Source organism: Festucalex cinctus, chromosome 14 (assembly GCF_051991245.1).
Source record: "Festucalex cinctus isolate MCC-2025b chromosome 14, RoL_Fcin_1.0, whole genome shotgun sequence".
In the NCBI taxonomy this organism is placed as follows: Eukaryota; Metazoa; Chordata; class Actinopteri; order Syngnathiformes; family Syngnathidae; genus Festucalex; species Festucalex cinctus.
Genome location: NC_135424.1, coordinates 26,456,140 through 26,480,827, shown reverse-complemented (window position 1 = coordinate 26,480,827; position 24,688 = coordinate 26,456,140). Strand labels below are relative to the sequence as shown.

The following is a 24,688-nucleotide window of genomic DNA, read 5'->3' as shown; positions in this document are numbered from 1 at the left end:
CATCATCGCTCGTTGTACTCATTGCACAATGTTACTTTTATTGTCCAAAGGGGCAATCAAAAATGAATAAAACAAAATGGAAACGTACATACGTTTGGATCGGTGTGAAGCCAGTGAACAATTTGAGTGGTGGAAACTAAAAGAATATTCATAAATGACTTAGTTATAACACTTAGAATGAGTTTACATTTTTTGTACAAAATACCGTATGTGTTTTTTTTTTTTTTTATAAGCCTCAAGGGCTAGGTGGCGCTGTATTTATAACTGAATGTTGTCATCGAGATACCTTCAGGCCTTGATTATAAGCATACATGTAAAGTGTGGGATTTTTTTTGGAGCATGTACCGTGGAGTTATTAAGCATATCCTTCATTCACGATATTGCTTTTAATGTCCACAGAGGCTATCAAAAATAAATAAAAATATATATATGTTTGGATAAGTCTGATGCCAGTGAACATTTTGAGTGGTGGAAACTAAAAGAATATTCATAAATGACTTAGTTATCACACTTAGAATGAGTTTACATTTTTTGTACAAAATACCGTATGTGGGGTATTTTTTTTTTATGCCTCAAGGGCTAGGTGACGCTGCACATATAACTGAATGTTGTCATTGAGATAGCTTCAGGCCTTGACGATAAACATACATGTCAAGTTTGGGATTTTTTGGAGCATGTACCGGGGAGTTATGAAGCATATCCTTTTTCAGTGCGAAACACAAAATTTGATGCCCCGCCTTCATCATATAGTATTTCGAAAAGTCAAGATTTTTCCCCCTGTCGTTGGCTCAGGTCTTGACATGGTCCAGGTCAAGTCTTAACTCAGTCAGATGAAACGTGTAGGAGAAGTGGGCAAAAGTCTGCACCCTGTGAATGTGCAAAAATCGTCAAAAATGGGACATTCAAAAATTCGTAGCTCACTTCCTGTTCATTTTAGCATATGGGTCCAAGAGACTTTTTTGTAGGTCTTTGGCTCCCTCATACACCTAAAAATTTTCGTAGATCTTGCTTAAACGTACAATCGGGGCTACTTCGTTAAAAATTTCTAGGGGGCGCTATTGAGTCATTTTTGTAAAAATAGGACAATACATGATAAAATATTGCTCATTTTGCCAGGCCAGATATGTGTGCCAAGTTTCATGAGTTTCTGCGCATGTTTAGACCCTCAAAACTGGCGTTGTTTTCTTGGCGAACAGTGCTTAGCCACGCCCACAGCGATTCGCGAAAACTCACAAACTTCGTGTTGTGACATCATGAAAGCCGAATCCCTCATCTGAGCAAATATGAGGTAGGTCCAGTTCACGTGTTTGGAGAAAAAACGTAGAAGAAAATTCGTAAGAAAAAAAATTGCCACTAGTTGGCGCTATCAGTAAGATGAAATATAAGTTCATAGATGTCTTTAGGGCTGGACTCTCATCAAATGTGTGAAATTTTGAGAAGATAGGATCATCTCGGTCAAGTTCATGCAGCTTTTATTGTCACGAAAAATCTTTAGACTTTGCGGCACCGTAGCGGCCACGCCCTTTGGCGAAAAGTTACAATATTCGGTGTGGGGCATGATCAACATCTTAAGGCTTTTCTGACCAATTTTCAACTGGATCCCTTCAACGAGCTCAGCGCAGTAGCTAAAAACGTAAAGTATGACATTTATTGTTACCACTAGGTGGCGCTATATGTATAACTGAATTTTATCATATAGATGTTTTCAGGCCGTGACTATTACATTGCCGGAGAAGTTTGAGATTTTTTGGAGCTTGAACATGGGAGTTATTAAGCATTTGCTCTTTCTGGACAAATGAAATTTTAAAGGCAATATTTGATGCCCTGCCCCCGTCATATAGTATTTCAAAAAGGCAAGATGTTTTGCCCAGTTGTTCTCTCAGGTCTTGAGATGATAAATGCCAAGTTTGAAGTCAATTGGATGAAAAATGTTTGCAAAGGGGGAAAAAGCATGACCACAGTGAATGTGCCAAAATAGGCCAAAATTGGACATTAAAAAATTCATAGCTCACTTCCTGTACATTTTAGCTACATGGTCCCAATAGACTTTTTTGTGCGTCTCGGGGTGCTACACGTGCCTGCCAATTTTTGTTGCTCTAGCTCAAACGTGCCGGGCTTGGTTTTTATTTTTCTACGCTAGGGGGCGCTATCGAGTCGCATTGTTATGACGACTTAATAATATCAAATTTTTCGCCGGGCCTGAGGAGTGTGCAAAGTTCGGTGAGTTTTCGTGAATGTTTAGGTACCCAAAATCGCGATCGTTTGCGGAGAATAAAGAAGAAGAAGAAGAAGAAGAAGAAGAAGAATAATTTTTACAAAAACAATAGGGACCTCGCAGCAGTCGCTGCTCGGGCCCTAACTAGAGCTGCGAGCAGCTATAAAGGGCCCTCGCAGCCCGGGCCACGTTGGGGTCCTTGCACGTTGGGGTACTTGCACGTTAGGGTACTGGCACGTTGGGGTACTGGCATATTGGAAGCAAAATGTCTTTGAAAATGGCATAATAAACGTTTACATGTAGAATATTTTTTTTGCCAGTGTGTGTCAAGCTCAACGGGTTTTGGTGATTGTTAAGACCTGCAAAAATCAGCGTCCTTATTTATTTTTAGGCAACGAGTTGCCCTGATTGGTATTTTTTGTAAAAGTGTATATATACATCATCGCTCGTTGTACTCATTGCACAATGTTACTTTTATTGTCCAAAGGGGCAATCAAAAATGAATAAAACAAAATGGAAACGTACATACGTTTGGATCGGTGTGAAGCCAGTGAACAATTTGAGTGGTGGAAACTAAAAGAATATTCATAAATGACTTAGTTATCACACTTAGAATGAGTTTACATTTTTTGTACAAAATACCGTATGTGTTTTTTTTTTTATATATTATGCCTCAAGGGCTAGGTGGCGCTGTATTTATAACTGAATGTTGTCATAGAGATACCTTCAGGCCTTGATTATAAGCATACATGTCAAGTGTGGGATTTTTTTTGGAGCATGTACCGTGGAGTTATTATGCATATCCTTCATTCACGATATTGCTTTTAATGTCCACAGAGGCTATCAAAAATAAATAAAAATATATATATGTTTGGATAAGTCTGATGCCAGTGAACATTTTGAGTGGTGGAAACTAAAAGAATATTCATAAATGACTTAGTTATCACACTTATAATGAGTTTACATTTTTTGTACAAAATACCGTATGTGGGGTATTTTTTTTTTTATGCCTCAAGGGCTAGGTGGCGCTGCATATATAACTGAATGTTGTCATAGAGATAGCTTCAGGCCTTGACGATAAACATACATGTCAAGTTTGGGATTTTTTGGAGCATGTACCGGGGAGTTATTAAGCATATCCTTTTTCAGTGCGAAACACAAATTTTGATGCCCCGCCTTCATCATATAGTATTTCGAAAAGTCAAGATTTTTCCCCCTGTCGTTGGCTCAGGTCTTGACATGGTCCAGGTCAAGTCTTAACTCAGTCAGATGAAACGTGTAGGAGAAGTGGGCAAAAGTCTGCCCCCTGTGAATGTGCAAAAATTGTCAAAAATGGGACATTCAAAAATTCGTAACTCACTTCTTGTTCATTTTAGCATATGGGTCCAAGAGACTTTTTTGTAGGTCTTGGGCTCCCTCATAGACCTAAAAATATTCGTCGTTCTTGCTTAAACGTACAACCGGGGCTGCTTCGTTAAAAACTTCTAGGGGGCGCTATTGAGTCATTTTTATAAAAATAGCACAATCAACAATAAAATATTGCTCATTTTACCAGGCCAGATGTGTGTGCCAAGTTTCATGAGTTTCTGTGCATGTTTAGACCCTCAAAACTGGCGTTGTTTTCTTGGCGAACAGCGCTTAGCCACACCCACAGCAATTCGCGAAAACTCACAAACTTCGTGTTGTGACATCATGAAGGCCGAAACCCTCATCTGAGCAAATATGAGGTAGGTCCAGTTAACGTGTTTGGAGAAAAACGTAGAAGAAAATTCGTAAGAAAAAAAATTGCCACTAGGTGGCGCTATCAGTTAGATGAAATATAAGTCAGTAGATGTCTTTAGGGCTGGACTCTCATCAAATGTGTGAAATTTTGAGAAGATAGGATCATCTCGGTCAAGTTAATGCAGCTTTTATTTTCACGAAAAATCTTCAGACTTTGCGTCACCGTAGCGGCCACGCCCTTTGGCGAAAAGTTACAATATTCGGTGTGGGGCATGATCAACATCTTAAGGCTTTTCTGACCAATTTTCAAATGGATCCCTTCAACAACCTCAGCACAGTAGCTAAAAACGTAAAGTATGACATTTATTGTAACCACTAGGTGGCGCTATATGTATAACTGAATTTTATCATATAGATGTTTTCAGGCCGTGACTATTACGTTGCCTGAGAAGTTTGAGATTTTTTGGAGCTTAAACATGGGAGTTATTAAGCATTTGCTCTTTCTGGACAAATGAAATTTTAAAGGCAATATTTGATGCCCCGCCCCCGTCATATAGTATTTCAAAAAGGCAAGATGTTTTGCCCAGTTGTTCTCTCAGGTCTTGAGATGATAAATGCCAAGTTTGAAGTCAATTGGATGAAAAATGTTTGCAAAGGGGGAAAAAGCATGACCACAGTGAATGTGCCAAAATAGGCCAAAATTGGACATTAAAAAATTCATAGCTCACTTCCTGTACATTTTAGCTACATGGTCCCAATAGACTTTTTTGTGCGTCTCGGGGTGCTACACGTGCCTGCCAATTTTCGTTGCTCGAGCTCAAACGTGTCGGGCTTGGTTTTTATTTTTCTACGCTAGGGTGCGCTATAGAGTCGCATTGTTATGACGACTTAATAATATCAAATTTTTCGCCGGGCCTGAGGAGTGTGCAAAGTTCGGTGAGTTTTCGTGAATGTTTAGGTACCCAAAATCGCGATAGTTTGCGGAGAATAAAGAAGAAGAAGAAGAAGAATAATAATAATAATAATAATAATTTTTACAAAAACAATAAGGACCTCGCAGCGGTCGCTGCTCGGGCCCTAATAATAATAATAATAACTAGAGCTGCGAGCAGCTATAAAGGGCCCTCGCAGCCCGGGCCACGTTGGGGTCCTTGCACGTTGGGGTACTTGCACGTTGGGGTACTGGCACATTGGGGTACTGGCATATTGGAAGCAAAATTTCTTTGAAAATGGCACAATAAACGTTTACATGTAGAATATTTTTTTGCCAGTGTGTGTATCAAGCTCAACGGGTTTTGGTGATTGTTAAGACCTGCAAAAATCAGCGTCCTTTATTTTTAGGCAATGAGTTGCCCTGATTGGTATTTTTTTGTAAAAGTGTATATACACATCATCGCTCGTTGTACTCATTGCACAATGTTACTTTTATTGTCCAAAGGGGCAATCAAAAATGAATAAAACAAAATGGAAACGTACATACGTTTGGATCGGTGTGAAGCCAGTGAACAATTTGAGTGGTGGAAACTAAAAGAATATTCATAAATGACTTAGTTATCACACTTAGAATGAGTGTACATTTTTTGTACAAAATACCGTATGTGGGGTATTTTTTATTTTTTTTTATATAAGCCTCAAGGGCTAGGTGGCGCTGTATTTATAACTGAATGTTGTCATAGAGATACCTTCAGGCCTTGATTATAAGCATACATGTCAAGTGTGGGATTTTTTTTGGAGCATGTACCGTGGAGTTATTAAGCATATCCTTCATTCACGATATTGCTTTTAATGTCCATAGAGGCTATCAAAAATAAATAAAAATATATATATGTTTGGATAAGTCTGATGCCAGTGAACATTTTGAGTGGTGGAAACTAAAAGAATATTCATAAATGACTTCGTTATCACACTTAGAATGAGTTTACATTTTTTGTACAAAATACCGTATGTGGGGTATTTTTTTTTCATGCCTCAAGGGCTAGGTGGCGCTGCATATATAACTGAATGTTGTCATAGAGATAACTTCAGGCCTTGACGATAAACATACATGTCAAGTTTGGGATTTTTTGGAGCATGTACCGGGGAGTTATCAAGCATATCCTTTTTCATTGTGAAACACAAATTTTGATGCCCCGCCCTCATCATATAGTATTTCGAAAAGTCAAAATTTTTCCCCCTGTCGTTGGCTCAGGTCTTGACATGGTCCAGGCCAAGTCTTAACTCAGTCGGATGAAACGTGTAGGAGAAGTGGGCAAAAGTCTGCCCCCTGTGAATGTGCAAAAATCGTCAAAAATGGGACATTCAAAAATTCGTAGCTCACTTCCTGTTCATTTTAGCATATGGGTACAAGAGACTTTTTTGTAGGTCTTGGGCTCCCTCATACACCTAAAAATATTCGGCGTTCTTGCTTAAACGTACAACCGGGGCTGCTTCGTTAAAAATTTCGAGGGGGCGCTATTGAGTCATTTTTGTAAAAATAGCACAATCAACAATAAAATATTGCTCATTTTACCAGGCCAGATGTGTGTGCCAAGTTTCAGGAGTTTCTGTGCATGTTTAGACCCTCAAAACTGGCGTTGTTTTCTTGGCGAACAGCGCTTAGCCACGCCTACAGCAATTCGCGAAAACTCACAAACTTCGTGTTGTGACATTATGAAGGCCGAAACCCTCCTCTGAGCAAATATGAGGTAGGTCCAGTTAACGTGTTTGGAGAAAAACGTAGAAGAAAATTCGTAAGAAAAAAAATTGCCACTAGGTGGCGCTATCAGTTAGATGAAATGTAAGTTAGTAGATGTCTTTAGAGCTGGACTCTCATCAAATGTGTGAAATTTTGAGAAGATAGGATCATCTCGGTCAAGTTAATGCAGCTTTTATTGTCACGAAAAATCTTCAGACTTTGCGTCACCGTAGCGGCCACGCCCTTTGGCGAAAAGTTACAATATTCGGTGTGGGGCATGATCAACATCTTAAGGCTTTTCTGACCAATTTTCAACTGGATCCCTTCAACGAGCTCAGCACAGTAGCTAAAAACGTAAAGTATGACATTTATTGTAACCACTAGGTGGCGCTATATGTATGACTGAATTTTGTCATATAGATGTTTTCAGGCCGTGACTACTACGTTGCCTGAGAAGTTTGAGATTTTTTGGAGCTTGTACATGGGAGTTATTCAGCATTTGCTCTTTCTGGAAAAATGAAATTTTAAAGGCAATATTTGATGCCCCGCCCCCGTCATATAGTATTTCGAAAAGGCAAGACTTTTTGCCCAACTGTTCTCTTAGGTCTTGAGATGATAAATGCCAAGTTTGAAGTCAATGGGATGAAAAATGTTTGCATAGGGGGAAAAAGCATGACCACAGTGAATGTGCCAAAATAGGCCAAAGTTGGACATTAAAAAATTCATAGCTCACTTCCTGTACATTTTAGCTACATGGTCCCAATAGACGTTTTTGTGCGTCTCGGGGTGCTACACGTGCCTGCCAATTTTCGTTGCTCTAGCTCAAACGTGCCGGGCTTGGTTTTTATTTTTCTATGCTAGGGGGCGCTATAGAGTCGCGTTGTTATAACGACTTCATAATATCAAATTTTTCGCCGGACCTGAGGAGTGTGCAAAGTTCGGTGAGTTTTCGTGAATATTTAGGTACCCAAAATCGCGATTGTTTGCGGAGAATAAAGAATAATAATAATAATAATAATAATAATTTTTACAAAAACAATAGGGACCTCGCAGCGGTCGCTGCTCGGGCCCTAATAATAATAATTTTTACAAAAACAATAGGGACCTCGCAGCGGTCGCTGCTCGGGCCCTAACTAGAGCTGCGAGCAGCTATAAAGGGCCCTCGCAACCCGGGCCACGTTGGGGTATTTGCACGTCGGGGTACTGGCATGTTGGGGTACTGTCAAATAGGAAACCATCTAAATTGTAAACGTTTTTGCCATGCTTTGTGTTTTTAAAGTTTCATGGAAAGGCCAAAAACGATGCACAATTAACAAAATAAAATCAAAATGGATTGGCACATGGCTATATAGAATACTTTTTGAATATATTCGGCATGCCTGCCAATATTCACACATCTAGCTGAATCATATAATCGGAAAGACTTCATAAAAATGTCTAGAGGGCGCTATTGAGCCATTTATTACAAATTGCACAACAAATCTCTAAATAAAATATTCATGTTCCAGACAGGTCTGGTGTGTGTGCAAAGTTTTGTGAGTTTTCACCCATATTTAGACTCTCAAAAAAGCATTTTTCTTCACAAACAATGCATGGCTACAGCAAAGGAGTGTGACAAAATAAAAAAATTCAATAACTTTTCATCTTAAATATCTTAAGATGAAACACGCCAAAGAATGAAGACGATCTGATAAGTTCTGTTGAAAATATGACCCCTATAAAAGGCCCCAAAAAATGGCTACAAATACCAAAGTAAATCAAAATGGCAGACTTCCTTTTTGATTCAGCATATGGCTTTAGAAACCTTTTTGTAAGTCTTAGGCTGATAGGTATCCCAATTTTTACAAATCTAGCTGAATCATAAAACACAAAACATTTGCAAAAGCTTCATAAAAATGTCTAGAGGGCGCTATTGAACCATTTATTGCAAATTGAATAAGAAATCTCTAAAATATTCATGCTGATGACAAGCCTGATGTGTGTGTAAAGTTTCATGAGTTTTTGCACATGTTTAGACCAAAACAAAAAAGCAGCATTTTACTTGGCAAACAATGCATCGCCATGACAACGGCGTGCGACAAAATAAATAACTTTCGATAACTTTGCATCTTAAACATCTTAAGATGAAGCACACCAAGTTTAAAGACAGTCGGATAAATTTTGTAGGAGGAGTTCGTTAAAATATGACCCCTAAAAAAGGCCACAAAAAATGGCTACAAATCCCAACGTAAATCAAAATGGTGGACTTCCTGATTGGTTTAGCATATGGCTCCAAGAGACTTTTTTTGTACATCCTGAGCTCTTATGTTTGCCTGCAAATTATCATAGCTTTAGGTGAAACGTACAACCTGGAATGCTTTGTCTGTTTAATCAAAACGCAAAATATGGTGTGCAATTCGATGCATTGCTATGTCAACAGCGTGTGACAAAATAAAAAACTTTCGATTACTTTGCATCTTAAACATCTTAAGATGAAACATACCAAGTTTGAAGACAGTCGGATACATTTTGTAGGAGGGGTTCGTTAACATATGACCCCTGAAAAAGGCCACAAAAAATGGCAACAAATCCCATCATAAATCAAAATGGCGGACTTCCTGTTTGGTTTAGCACATGGTTCCAAGAGACTTTTTTGTACATCGTGGGCTCTTATGTATGCCTGCAAATTATCATAGCGCTAGGTGAAACGTACAACCGAGAATGCTTCGTTAGAGAGGAGTTTTTTTTAGCTCAAAATGTGATGCCCGGCCCCTGGGGGACTTCCTGTTGCGTTTAGCACATGGCACCAAGAGACATTTTTGTACATCCTGGGCTGTTACATATATACTACAATTTTTCGTCGCTCTAGCTGCTTCGTACAACTGGGAATGCTTCATTAAGAAGGATTTTTTTCCTTTGCAAAAAGTGCATGCCACGATAACAGCGTGTGACGAAATAAAAAACTTTCAATAACTTTTCATTTTCAACATCTTAAGATGAATCACACCAAGTTTGAAGATGATCGGATAAACTGTAGGAGGAGTTTGTTAAAATATGACCCCTATGAAATGGCCAAAAAAAATGGCAACACATTCCAAAGTAAGTCAAAATGGCGGACGTCCTGTTAGGTTTAGCATATGGTTCAAAAGGAGTTTTTTGTACCTCGAGGGCTGTTATATACCTCTACAAATTTTGGTAACTCTAGGTGAAACGTACAGCCGGGTATGCTTTGTTAAAGAGGAGTTTTTTTTAGCTCAAAATGTGATGCCCGGCCCCTGGGGGACTTCCTGTTGGGTTTAGCACAGGGCACCAAGAGACTTTTTTGTACATCTTGGGCTGTTACATATGTCTACAAATTTTCATAGCTCTAGCTGCTTCGTACAACTGGGAATGCTTCATTAAGAAGGATTTTTTTCCTTTGCAAAAAGTGCATGCCACGATAACAGCGTGTGACGAAATAAAAAACTTTCAATAACTTTTCATTTTCAACATCTTAAGATGAATCACACCAAGTTTGAAGATGATCGGATAAACTCTGTAGGAGGAGTTTGTTAAAATATGACCCCTATGAAATGGCCAAAAAAAATGGCAACACATTCCAAAGTAAGTCAAAATGGCGGACGTCCTGTTAGGTTTAGCATATGGTTCAAAAGGAGTTTTTTGTACCTCGAGGGCTGTTATATACCTCTACAAATTTTGGTAACTCTAGGTGAAACGTACAGCCGGGTATGCTTTGTTAAAGAGGAGTTTTTTTTAGCTCAAAATGTGATGCCCGGCCCCTGGGGGACTTCCTGTTGGGTTTAGCACAGGGCACCAAGAGACTTTTTTGTACATCTTGGGCTGTTACATATGTCTACAAATTTTCGTAGCTCTAGCTGCTTCGTACAACTGGCAATGCTTCTTTAAGGATATTTTTTTTCCTTTGCAAACAGTGTATGCCATGACAACAGCGTCCGACGAAATACAAAGCTTTCAATAACTTTTCATCTTCAACATCTTAAGATGAATCACACCAAGTTTGAAGATGATCGGATAAACACTGTAGGAGGAGTTCGTTAAAATAAGGCCCCAATGAAATGGCCAAAAAAATGGCAACACGTTCCAAAATAAATCAAAATGGTGGACTTCCTGTTAGGTTTAGCATATGGTTCAAAAAGAGTTTTTTGTAGATCATAGTCTGTTACATATGTGTACCAATTTTCGTAGCTCTAGATTAAACGTACAACCGGCAATGCCTCGTGAAGTAAGAATTTTTAAACTCTAAATTTGATGCGCCGCCGCCGTCATATATTATATCAAAAACTTTTCATTTTTCACAATGATGTTGTCCCAGGTGTTGAGATGGTCCATCCCAAGTTTGATGTCAATCGGGTTAACCGTGTAGGAGAAGCGGGCAAAAGTATGACTATATGTATAACTGAATTTTATCATATAGATGTTTTCAGGCCGTGACTATTACGTTGCCTGAGAAGTTTGAGATTTTTTGGAGCTTGAACATGGGAGTTATTAAGCATTTGCTCTTTCTGGACAAATGAAATTTTGCACGTCGGGGTACTGGCATGTTGGGGTACTGTCAAATAGGAAACCATCTAAATTTTAAACGTTTTTGCCATGCTTTGTGTTTGTAAAGTTTCATGTAAAGGCCAAAAATGATGCACAATTAACAAAATAAAATCAAAATGGATTGGCACATGGCTATATAGAATACTTTTTGAATATATTAGGCATGCCTGCCAATATTCACACATCTAGCTGAATCATATAATCGGAAAGACTTCATAAAAATGTCTAGAGGGCGCTATTGAAGCATTTATTGCAAATTTAATAAGAAATCTCTAAAATATTCATGCTTATGACAAGCCTGATGTGTGTGTAAAGTTTCACGAGTTTTTGCACATGTTTAGACCCCCCCCCAAAAAAAGCAGCATTTTACTTGGCAAACAATCCATCGCCATGAAACGGCGTGCGACAAAATAAATAACTTCCGATAACTTTGTATCTTAAACATCTTAAGATGAAGCACACCAAGTTTGAAGACAGTCGGATAAATTTTGTAGGAGGAGTTCGTTAAAATATGACCCCTAAAAAAGGCCACAAAAAATGGCTACAAATCCCAACGTAAATCAAAATGGCGGACTTCCTGTTTGGTTTAGCAGATGGTTCCAAGAGACTTTTTTGTACATCGTGGGCTCTTATGTATGCCTCTAAATTATCATAGCGCTAGGTGAAACGTACAACCGGGAATGCTTCGTTAAAGAGGAGTTTTTTACCTCAAAATGTGATGACCGGCCCCTACGGGACTTCCTGTTGGGTTTAGCACATGGCACCAAGAGACTTTTTTGTACATCGTGGGCTGTTAAATTTGTCTCCAAATTTTCGTAGCTCTAGCTGCTTCGTACAACTGGGAATGCTTCATTAAGAGGGAATTTTTTCCTTCGCAATCTGTGCATGCCACGGCAACAGCGTGCGACGAAATAAAAAGCTTTCAATAACTTTTCATCTTCAACATTTTAAGATGAATCACACCAAGTTTGGAGATGATCGGATAAACTCTGTAGGAGGAGTTCGTTAAAATAAGACCCCTATGAAATGGCCCAAAAAATGGCAACACGTTCCAAAGTAAATCAAAATGGCGGACTTCCTGTTCGGTTTAGCATATGGTTCAAAAAGAGTTTTTTGTACCTTGGGGGCTGTTACATATGTCTTCAAATGTTGGTAACTCTAGGTGAAATGTACAGCCGGGAATGCTTCATTAAATAAGAATTTTGAAACACAAAATTTGATGCCTCGCCTCTGGCGGACTTCCTGTTAGGTTTAGCATATGGCACCAACAGGCTTTTTTGTAGATCATAGTCTGTTACATATGTGTACCAATTTTCGTGGCTCTCAATTAAACGTACCACCGGCAATGCTTAGTTAAGTAAGAATTTTGAAACTGTAAATTTGATGCCCCGCCACCGTCATATAGTATGTCAAAAACTTTAGAATTTTTACCATGATGTTGTCCCAGGTGTTGAGATGGTACAGCCCAAGTTTGAAGTCAATCGGGTTAACCGTGTAGGAGAAGCAGTCAAAAGTATGACCCCTGTAAATGTGCAAAAATGGGCCAAAATTGGACATTCAAATACTCATACCTCACTTCCTGTCTATTTTAGGGTACACATATCAAAGAGGTTTTTGTTCATCTGGATGTGCTACAGGTGCCACACAATTTTCGTAGCCATAGGACAATCGTAGCGGGACAGGGATCCGTTAAACCTATGTAGGTGGCGCTACAGAGCCATTTTTCTGTTATCATGTATGGCGACTTTAAAATATCAAATTTTTCGCCAGGCCCGATCTGCGTGTAAAGTTTGGTGAGTTTTCGTTCATGTTTAGTGCCTCAAAAATGTGGTTGTTTGCGGAAAAGAATAATAACAAAGAAAAAGAAGAAGAAGAAGAAGAAGAATAACTAGAGCTGCGAGCAGCTATAAAGGGCCCTCGCAACCCGGGCCACGTTGGGGTATTTGCACGTCGGGGTACTGGCATGCTGGGGTACTGTCAAATAGGAAACCATCTAAATTTTAAACGTTTTTGCCATGCTTTGTGTTTGTAAAGTTTCATGGAAAGGCCAAAAATGATGCACAATTAACAAAATAAAATCAAAATGGATTGGCACATGGCTATATAGAATACTTTTTGAATATATTAGGCATGCCTGCCAATATTCACACATCTAGCTGAATCATATAATCGGAAAGACTTCATAAAAATGTCTAGAGGGCGCTATTGAAGCATTTATTGCAAATTTAATAAGAAATCTCTAAAATATTCATGCTTATGACAAGCCTGATGTGTGTGTAAAGTTTCATGAGTTTTTGCACATGTTTAGACCCAAAAAAAAAGCAGCATTTTACTTGGCAAACAATGCATCGCCATGAAACGGTGTGGGACAAAATAAATAACTTTCGATAACTTTGTATCTTAAACATCTTAAGATGAAGCACACCAAGTTTGAAGACAGTCGGATAAATTTTGTAGGAGGAATTCGTTAAAATATGACCCCTAAAAAAGGCCACAAAAAATGGCTACAAATCCCAACGTAAATCAAAATGGCGGACTTCCTGTTTGTTTTGGAAGATGGTTCCAAGAGACTATTTTGTACATCGTGGGCTCTTATGTATGCCTCTAAATTATCATAGCGCTAGGTGAAACGTACAACCGGGAATGCTTCGTTAAAGAGGAGTTTTTTACCTCAAAATGTGATGACCGGCCCTTACGGGACTTCCTGTTGGGTTTAGCACATGGCACCAAGAGACTTTTTTGTACATTGTGGGCTGTTAAATTTGTCTCCAAATTTTCGTAGCTCGAGCTGCTTCGTACAACTGTGAATGCTTCATTAAGAGGGAATTTTTTCCTTTGCAAACTGTGCATGCCACGGCAATAGCGTGCGACGAAATAAAAAGCTTTCAATAACTTTTCATCTTCAACATTTTAAGATGAATCACACCAAGTTTGGAGATGATCGGATAAACTCTGTAGGAGGAGTTCGTTAAAATAAGACCCCTATGAAATGGCCCAAAAAATGGCAACACGTTCCAAAGTAAATCAAAATGGCGGACTTCCTGTTCGGTTTAGCATATGGTTCAAAAAGAGTTTTTTGTACCTTGAGGGCTGTTACATATGTCTTCAAATGTTGGTAACTCTAGGTGAAATGTACAGCCGGGAATGCTTCATTAAATAAGAATTTTGAAACACAAAATTTGATGCCTCGCCTCTGGCGGACTTCCTGTTAGGTTTAGCATATGGTTCAAAAAGAGTTTTTTGTAGATCATAGTCTGTTACATATGTGTACCAATTTTCGTGGCTCTCAATTAAACGTACCACGGCAATGCTTTGTTAAGTAAGAATTTTGAAACTGTAAATTTGATGCCCCGCCACCGTCATATAGTATGTCAAAAACTTTTGATTTTTTACCATGATGTTGTCCCAGGTGTTGAGATGGTACAGCCCAAGTTTGAAGTCAATCGGGTTAACCGTGTAGGAGAAGCGGGCAAAAGTATGACCCCTGTAAATGTGCAAAAATGGGCCAAAATTGGACATTCAAATACTCATACCTCACTTCCTGTCTATTTTAGGGTACACATATCAAAGAGGTTTTTGTTCATCTGGATGTGCTACAGGTGCCACACAATTTTCGTAGCCATAGGACAATCGTAGCGGGACAGGGATCCGTTAAACCTATGTAGGTGGCGCTACAGAGCCATTTTTCATGTATCATGTATGGCGACTTTAAAATATCAAATTTTTCGCCAGGCCCGATCTCCGTGTAAAGTTTGGTGAGTTTTCGTTCATGTTTAGTGCCTCAAAAATGTGGTTGTTTGCGGAAAAGAATAATAACAAAGAAAAAGAAGAAGAAGAATAATAATAAGAATTCCTTCAGGAACAATAGGGACCTCGCAGCGGTCGCTGCTCGGGCCCTAATAATAATTTTTACAAAAACAATAGGGACCTCGCAGCGGTCGCTGCTCGGGCCCTAATAACTAGAGCTGCGAGCAGCTATAAAGGGCCCTCGCAGCCCGGGCCACGTTGGAGTCCTTGCACGTTGGGGTACTTGCACGTTAGGGTACTGGCACGTTGGGGTACTGGCACGTTGGGGTACTGGCATATTGGAAGCAAAATTTCTTTGAAAATGGCATAATAAACGTTTACATGTAGAATATTTTTTTTGCCAGTGTGTGTCAAGCTCAACGGGTTTTGGTGATTGTTAAGACCTGCAAAAATCAGCGTCCTTTTTTATTTTTAGGCAATGAGTTGCCCTGATTGGTATTTTTTGTAAAAGTGTATATATACATCATCGCTCGTTGTACTCATTGCACAATGTTACTATTATTGTCCAAAGGGGCAATCAAAAATGAATAAAACAAAATGGAAACGTACATACGTTTGGATCGGTGTGAAGCCAGTGAACAATTTGAGTGGTGGAAACTAAAAGAATATTCATAAATGACTTAGTCATCACACTTAGAATGAGTTTACATTTTTTTGTACAAAATACCGTATGTGGGTTTTTTTTTTTATATAAGCCTCAAGGGCTAGGTGGCGCTGTATTTATAACTGAATGTTGTCATCGAGATACCTTCAGGCATTGATTATAAGCATACATGTCAAGTGTGGGATTTTTTTTGGAGCATGTACCGTGGAGTTATTAAGCATATCCTTCATTCACGATATTGCTTTTAATGTCCACAGAGGCTATCAAAAATAAATAAAAATATATATATGTTTGGATAAGTCTGATGCCAGTGAACATTTTGAGTGGTGGAAACTAAAAGAATATTCATAAATGACTTAGTTATCACACTTAGAATGAGTTTACATTTTTTGTACAAAATACCGTATGTGGGGTATTTTTTTTTTTTTTTTATATAAGCCAGCCATAGCCAGGGCTAGGTGGCGCTGTAATTATAACTGAATGTTGTCATAGAGATACCTTCAGGCCTTGATTATAAGCATACATGTCAAGTGTGGGATTTTTTTTGGAGCATGTACCGTGGAGTTATTAAGCATATCCTTCATTCACGATATTGCTTTTAATGTCCATAGAGGCTATCAAAAATAAATAAAAATATATATATGTTTGGATAAGTCTGATGCCAGTGAACAATTTGAGTGGTGGAAACCAAAAGAATATTCATAAATGACTTAGTTATCACACTTAGAATGAGTGTACATTTTTTGTACAAAATACCGTATGTGGGGTATTTTATTTATTTTTTTATATAAGCCTCAAGGGCTAGGTGGCGCTGTATTTATAACTGAATGTTGTCATAGAGATACCTTCAGGCCTTGATTATAAGCATACATGTCAAGTGTGGGATTTTTTTTTTGAGCATGTACCGTGGATTTATTAAGCATAGCCTTCATTCACGATATTGCTTTTAATGTCCATAGAGGCTATCAAAAATACATAAAACTAAATAACAAAAATATGTATGTTTGGATAAGTCTGATGCCAGTGAACATTTTGAGTGGTGGAAACTAAAAGAATATTCATAAATGACTTAGTTATCACACTTAGAATGAGTTTACATTTTTTGTACAAAATACCGTAAGTGGGGTATTTTTTTTTCATGCCTCAAGGGCTAGGTGGCGCTGCATATATAACTGAATGTTGTCATAGAGATAACTTCAGGCCTTGACGATAAACATACATGTCAAGTTTGGGATATTTTGGAGCATGTACCGGGGAGTTATCAAGCATATCCTTTTTCATTGCGAAACACAAATTTTGATGCCCCGCCCTCATCATATAGTATTTCGAAAAGTAAAAATTTTTCCCCCTGTCGTTGGCTCAGGTCTTGACATGGTCCAGGTCAAGTCTTAACTCAGTCGGATGAAACGTGTAGGAGAAGTGGGCAAAAGTCTGCCCCCTGTGAATGTGCAAAAATCGTCAAAAATGGGACATTCAAAAATTCGTAGCTCACTTCCTGTTCATTTTAGCATATGGTTACAAGAGACTTTTTTGTAGGTCTTGGGCTCCCTCATACACCTAAAAATATTCGTCGTTCTTGCTTAAACGTACAACCGGGGCTGCTTCGTTAAAAATTTCGAGGGGGCGCTATTGAGTCATTTTTGTAAAAATAGCACAATCAACAATAAAATATTACTCATTTTACCAGGCCAGATGTGTGTGCCAAGTTTCAGGAGTTTCTGAGCATGTTTAGACCCTCAAAACTGGCGTTGTTTTCTTGGCGAACAGTGCTTAGCCACGCCCACAGCAATTCGCGAAAACTCACAAACTTCGTGTTGTGACATCATGAAGGCCGAAACCCTCATCTGAGCAAATATGAGGTAGGTCCAGTTAACGTGTTTGGAGAAAAATGTACAAGAAAATTCATAAGAAAAAAAATATGCCACTAGGTGGCGCTATCAGTAAGATGAAATATAAGTTCGTAGATGTCTTTAGGGCTGGACTCTCATCAAATGTGTGAAATTTTGAGAAGATAGGATCATCTCGGTCAAGTTAATGCAGCTTTTATTGTCACGAAAAATCTTCAGACTTTGCGGCACCGTAGCGGCCACGCCCTTTGGCGAAAAGTTACAATATTCGGTGTGGGGCATGATCAACATCTTAAGGATTTTCTGACCAATTTTCAACTGGATCCCTTCAATGAGCTCAGCACAGTAGCTAAAAACGTAAAGTATGACATTTATTGTAACCACTAGGTGGCGCTATATGTATAACTGAATTTTGTCATATAGATGTTTTTAGGCCGTGACTATTACGTTGCCTGAGAAGTTTGAGATTTTTTGGAGCTTGTACATGGGAGTTATTCAGCATTTGCTCTTTCTGGACAAATGAAATTTTAAAGGCAATATTTGATGCCCCGCCCCCGTCTTATAGTATTTCGAAAAGGCAAGACTTTTTGCCCAGCTGTTCTCTTAGGTCTTGAGATGATAAATACCAGGTTTGAAGTCAATGGGATGAAAAATGTTTGCATAGGGGGAAAAAGCATGACCACAGTGAATGTGCCAAAATAGGCCAAAGTTGGACATTAAAAAATTCATAGCTCACTTCCTGTACATTTTAGCTGCATGGTCCCAATAGACTTTTTTGTGCGTCTCGGGGTGCTACACGTGCCTGCCAATTTTTGTTGCTCTAGCTCAAACGTGCCGGGCTTGGTTTTTATTTTTCTATGCTAGGGGGCGCTATAGAGTCGCGTTGTTATAACGACTTCATAATATCAAATTTTTCGCCGGACCTGAGGAGTGTGCAAAGTTCGGTGAGTTTTCGTGAATATTTAGGTACCCAAAATTGCGATTGTTTGCGGAGAATAAAGAAGAAGAAGAATAATAACTAGAGCTGCGAGCAGCTATAAAGGGCCCTCGCAGCCCGGGCCACGTTGGGGTACTTGCACGTTGGGGTACTTGCACGTTGGGGTACTGGCACGTTGGGGTACTGGCAAGTTTAGGTACGGCACATTGGAAGCAGAATTTCTTTGAAAATGGCATGATAAACCTTGACATGTGGATTTTTTTTTTTTTTGTAAAAATACCGTTAAGTTGGTGTATTTTTTTTTATGCCTCTAGGGCTAGGTGGCGCTGTATATATAATGGAATGTTGTCATAGGGATACCTTCAAGCCTTGACTCTAAACATACATGTCAAGTGTGGGATTTTTTTGGAGCATGTACCGTGGAGTTATTAAGCATATCCTTCATTCACGATATTGCTTTTAATGTCCATAGAGGCTATCAAAAATAAATAAAAAAGTACATGTTTGGATAAGTCTAATGCCAGTGAACATTTTGAGTGGTGGAAAGTAAAAGAATATTCATAAATGACTTAGTTATCACACTTAGAATGAGTTTACATTTTTTGTACAAAATACCGTATGTGGGGTATTTTTTTGTTTTGCCTCAAGGGCGAGGTGGCGCTGCATATATAACTGAATGTTGTCATAGAGATACCTTCAGGCCTTGACGATAAACATACATGTCAAGTTTGGGATTTTTTGGAGCATGTATCGGGGAGTTATTAAGCATATCCTTTTTCAGTGCGAAACACAAATTTTGATGCCCCGCCCTCATCATATAGTATTTTGAAAAGTCAAAAATTTTCCCCCTGTCGTTGGCTCAGGTCTTGACATGGTCCAGGCCAAGTCTTAACTCAGTCGGATGAAACGTGTAGGAGAAGTGGGCAAAAGTCTGCCCCCTGTGAATGTGCAAAAATCGTCAAAAATGGGACATTCAAAAATTCGTAGCTCACTTCCTGTTCATTTTAGCATATGGGTCCAAGAGACTTTTTTGTAGGTCTTTGGCTCCCTCATACACGTAAACATTTTCGTAGATCTTGCTTAAACGTAGAATCGGGGCTGCTTCGTTAAAAATTTCTAGGGGGCGCTATTGAGTCATTTTTGTAAAAATAGTACAATCAACAATAAAATATTGTTCATTTTACCAGGCCAGATGTGTGTGCCAAATTTCATGAGTTTCTGCGCATGTTTAGACCCTCAAAACTGGCGTTGTTTTCTTGGCGAACAGTGCTTAGCCACGCCCACAGCGATTCGCGAAAACTCACAAACTTCGTGTTGTGACATCATGAAGGCCGAAACCCTCATCTGAGCAAATATGAGGTTGGTCCAGTTAACGTGTTTGGAGAAAAATGTACAAGAAAATTCGTAAGAAAAAAAATTGCCACTAGGTGGCGCTATCAGTAAGATGAAATATAAGTTCGTAGATGTCTTAAGGGCTGGACTCTCATCAAATGTGTGAAATTTTGAGAAGATAGGATCATCTCGGTCAAGTTCATGCAGTTTTATTGTCACGAAAAATTTTCGGACTTTGCGTCACCGTAGCGGCCACGCCCTTTGGCGAAAAGTTACAATATTCGGTGTGGGGCATGATCAACATCTTAAGGCTATTCTGACCAATTTTCAACTGGATCCCTTCAACGAGCTCGGCACAGTAGCTAAAAACGTAAAGTATGACATTTATTGTTACCACTAGGTGGCGCTATATGTATAACTGAATTTTATCATATAGATGCTTTCAGGCCGTGACTATTACGTTGCCTGAGAAGTTTGAGATTTTTTGGAGCTTGAACATGGGAGTTATCACACTTAGAATGAGTTGACATTTTTTGTACAAAATACCGTATGTGGGGTATTTTTTTTTCACGCCTGAAGGGCTAGGTGGCGCTGCATATATAACTGAATTTTGTCATAGAGATACCTTCAGGCTTTGACTATAAACATACATGTCAAGTTTGGGATTTTTTGGAGCATGTACCGGGGAGTTATTAAGCATATCCTTTTTCAGTGCGAAACACAAAATTTGATGCCCCGCCCTCATCATATAGTATTTCCAAAAGTCAAGATTTTTCTGCCTGTAGTTGGCTCAGGTCTTGACATGGTCCAGGTCAAGTCTAAAGTCAGTCGGATGAAATGTGTAGGAGAAGTGGGCAAAAGTATGCCCCCTGAAAATGTGCAAAAATCGTCAAAAATGGGACATTCAAAAATTCATAGCTCACTTCCTGTTCATTTTAGCACATGGGTCCAAGAGACTTTTTTGTAGGTCTTGGACTCCCTCATACACCTAAAAATTTTCGTAGATCTTGCTTAAACGTACAATCGGGGCTGCTTCGTTAAAAATTTCTAGGGGGCGCTATTGAGTCATTTTTGTAAAAATAGGACAATACATGATAAAATATTGCTCATTTTGCCAGGCCAGATGTGTGTGCCAAGTTTCATGAGTTTCTGCGCATGTTTAGACCATCAAAACTAGCGTTGTTTTCTTGGCGAACAGTGCTTAGCCACGCCCACAGCGATTCGCGAAAACTCACAAACTTCGTGTTGTGACATCATGAAGGCCGAAACCCCCATCTGAGCAAATATGAGGTTGGTCCAGTTAACGTGTTTGGAGAAAAATGTACAAGAAAATTCGTAAGAAAAAAAATTGCCACTAGGTGGCGCTATCAGTTAGATGAAATATAAGTTCGTAGATGTCTTTAGGGCTGGACTCTCATCAAATGTGTGAAATTTTGAGAAGATAGGATCATCTCGGTCAAGTTCATGCAGCTTTTATTGTCACGAAAAATCTTCAGACTTTGCGTCACCGTAGCGGCCACGCCCTTTGGCGAAAAGTTACAATATTCGGTGTGGGGCATCATCAACATCTTAAGGCTTTTCTGACCATTTTTCAACTGGATCCCTTCAACGAGCTCAGCACAGTAGCTAAAAACGTAAAGTATGACATTTATTGTAACCACTAGGTGGCGCTATATGTATAACTGAATTTTTTCATATAGGTGTTTTCAGGCCGTGACTATTACGTTGCCTGAGAAGTTTGAGATTTTTTGGAGCTTGTACATGGGAGTTATTCAGCATTTGCTCTTTCTGGACAAATGAAATTTTAAAGGCAATATTTGATGCCCCGCCCCCGTCATATAGTATTTCGAAAACGCAAGATTTTTTGCCTAGTTTTTCTCTTAAGTCTTGAGATGATAAATGCCAAGTTTGAAGTCAATTGGATGAAAAATGTTTGCAAAGGGGGAAAAAGCATGACCACAGTGAATGTGCCAAAATAGGCCAAAATTGGACATTAAAAAATTCATAGCTCACTTCCTGTACATTTTAGCTACATGGTCCCAATAGACTTTTTTGTGCGTCTCGGGGTGCTACACGTGCCTGCCAATTTTTGTTGCTCTCGCTCAAACATGCCGGGCTTGGTTTTCATTTTTCTACGCTAGGGGGCGCTATCGAGTCGCATTGTTATGACGACTTAATAATATCAAATTTTTCGCCGGGCCTGAGGAGTGTGCAAAGTTCGGTGAGTTTTCGTGAATGTTTAGGTACCCAAAATCGCGATCGTTTGCGGAGAATAAAGAAGAAGAAGAAGAAGAATAATAATAACTAGAGCTGCGAGCAGCTATAAAGGGCCCTCGCAGCCCGGGCCACGTTGGAGTCCTTGCACGTTGGGGTACTTGCACGTTAGGGTACTGGCACGTTGGGGTACTGGCATATTGGAAGCAAAATTTCTTTGAAAATGGCATAATAAACGTTTACATGTAGAATATTTTTTTTGCCAGTGTGTGTCAAGCTCAATGGGTTTTGGTGATTGTTAAGACCTGCAAAAATCAGCGTCCTTTTTTATTTTTAGGCAATGAGTTGCCCTGATTGGTATTTTTTGTAAAAGTGTATATATACATCATCGCTCGTTGTACTCATTGCACAATGTTACTTTTATTGTCCAAAGGGGCAATCAAAAATGAATAAAACAAAATGGAAACGTACATACGTTTGGATCGGTGTGAAGCCAGTGAACAATTTGAGTGGTGGAAACTAAAAGAATATTCAGAAATGACTTAGTCATCACACTTAGAATGAGTTTACATTTTTTTGTACAAAATACCGTATGTGGGGTTTTTTTTTTATATAAGCCTCAAGGGCTAGGTGGCGCTGTATTTATAACTGAATGTTGTCATCGAGATACCTTCAGGCCTTGATTATAAGCATACATGTCAAGTGTGGGATTTTTTTTGGAGCATGTACCGTGGAGTTATTAAGCATATCCTTCATTCACGATATTGCTTTTAATGTCCACAGAGGCTATCAAAAATAAATAAAAATATATATATGTTTGGATAAGTCTGATGCCAGTGAACATTTTGAGTGGTGGAAACTAAAAGAATATTCATAAATGACTTAGTTATCACACTTAGAATGAGTTTACATTTTTTGTACAAAATACCGTATGTGGGGTATTTTTTTTTTATGCCTCAAGGGCTAGGTGGCGCTGCATATATAACTGAATGTTGTCATAGAGATAGCTTCAGGCCTTGACGATAAACATACATGTCAAGTTTGGGATTTTTTGGAGCATGTACCGGGGAGTTATTAAGCATATCCTATTTCAGTGCGAAACACAAATTTTGATGCCCCGCCTTCATCATATAGTATTTCGAAAGGTCAAGATTTTTCCCCCTGTCGTTGGCTCAGGTCTTGACATGGTCCAGGTCAAGTCTTAACTCAGTCAGATGAAACGTGTAGGAGAAGTGGGCAAAAGTCTGCGCCCTGTGAATGTGCAAAAATTGTCAAAAATGGGACATTTAAAAATTCGTAGCTCACTTCCTGTTCATTTTAGCATATGGGTCCAAGAGACTTTTTTGTAGGTCTTGTGCTCCCTCATACACCTAAAAATATTCGTTGTTCTTGCTTAAACGTACAACCGGGGCTGCTTCGTTAAAAACTTCTAGGGGGCGCTATTGAGTCATTTTTGTAAAAATAGCACAATCAACAATAAAATATTGCTCATTTTATCAGGCCAGATGTGTGTGCCAAGTTTCATGAGTTTCTGCGCATGTTTAGACCATCAAAACTGGCGTTGTTTTCTTGGCGAACAGTGCTTAGCCACGCCCACAGTGATTCGCGAAAACTCACAAACTTTGTGTTGTGACATCATGAAGGCCGAAACCCTCATCTGAGCAAATATGAGGTTGGTCCAGTTCACGTGTTTGGAGAAAAATGTACAAGAACATTCGTAAGAAAAAAAATTGCCACTAGGTGGCGCTATCAGTAAGATGAAATATAAGTACGTAGATGTCTTTAGGGCTGGACTCTCATCAAATGTGTGAAATTTTGAGAAGATTGGATCATCTCGGTCAAGTTCATGCAGCTTTTTTTGTCACGAAAAATCTTCAGACTTTGCGGCACCGTAGCGGCCACGCCCTTTGGCGAAAAGTTAAAATATTCGGTGTGGGGCATGATCAACATCTTAAGGATTTTCTGACCAACTTTCAACTGGATCCCTTCAACGAGCTCAGCGCAGTAGCTAAAAACGTAAAGTATGACATTTATTGTTACCACTAGGTGGTGCTATATGTATAACTGAATTTTATCATATAGATGTTTTCAGGCCGTGACTATTACGTTGCCTGAGAAGTTTGAGATTTTTTGGAGCTTGAACATGGGAGTTATTAAGCATTTGCTCTTTCTGGACAAATGAAATTTTAAAGACAATATTTGATGCCCCGCCCCCATCATATAGTATTTCTAAAAGGCAAGACTTTTTGCCCAGTTGTTCTCTCAGGTCTTGAGATGATAAATGCCAAGTTTGATGTGAATTGGATGAAAAATGTTTGCAGAGGGGGAAAAAGCATGACCACAGTGAATGTGCCAAAATAGGCCAAAATTGGACATAAAAAAATTCATAGCTCATTTCCTGTACATTTTAGCTACATGGTCCCAATAGACTTTTTTGTGCGTCTCGGGGTGCTACACGTGCCTGCCAATTTTCGTTGCTCTAGCTCAAACGTGCCAGGCTTGGTTTTTATATTTCTACGCTAGGGGGCGCTATAGAGTCGCGTTGTTATGACGACTTCATAATATAAAATTTTTCGCCGGGCCTGAGGAGTGTGCAAAGTTTGGTGAGTTTTCGTGAATGTTTAGGTCCTCAAAAATGCGATCGTTTACGGAGAAGAAGAAGAAGAAGAAGAAGAAGAAGAATAATAATAATAATAATAATAATTCGACGAAAAACAATAGGGACCTCGCAGCGGTCGCTGCTCGGGCCCTAATAACTAGAGCTGCGAGCAGCTATAAAGGGCCCTCGCAGCCC

At 39.1% G+C, this 24,688-nt stretch overlaps 1 protein-coding gene across 15 annotated transcripts in view; it reads right to left on the bottom strand.

Annotated features, from left to right (window-relative positions):
* Positions 1 to 24,688, bottom strand: part of aprt (adenine phosphoribosyltransferase) — a 131,710-nt gene that overhangs the window by 59,028 nt on the left and 47,994 nt on the right. The window contains exons 5-6 of one of the 15 annotated variants that reach the window (XM_077494583.1): positions 14,547 to 14,637; positions 12,492 to 12,675 (exon numbers count right to left, since the gene is read on the bottom strand). The exons of 13 other annotated variants lie outside the window; for them this stretch is intronic. In XM_077494583.1, coding sequence (XP_077350709.1) covers positions 12,507 to 12,675; positions 14,547 to 14,637 — 260 coding nt within the window. In that variant the 3' untranslated portion in view covers positions 12,492 to 12,506. Of the gene's footprint in view, positions 1 to 12,491; positions 12,676 to 14,546; positions 14,638 to 24,688 lie in introns of those variants that run through there. One more of the 15 variants, XM_077494585.1, reaches the window with a different exon arrangement.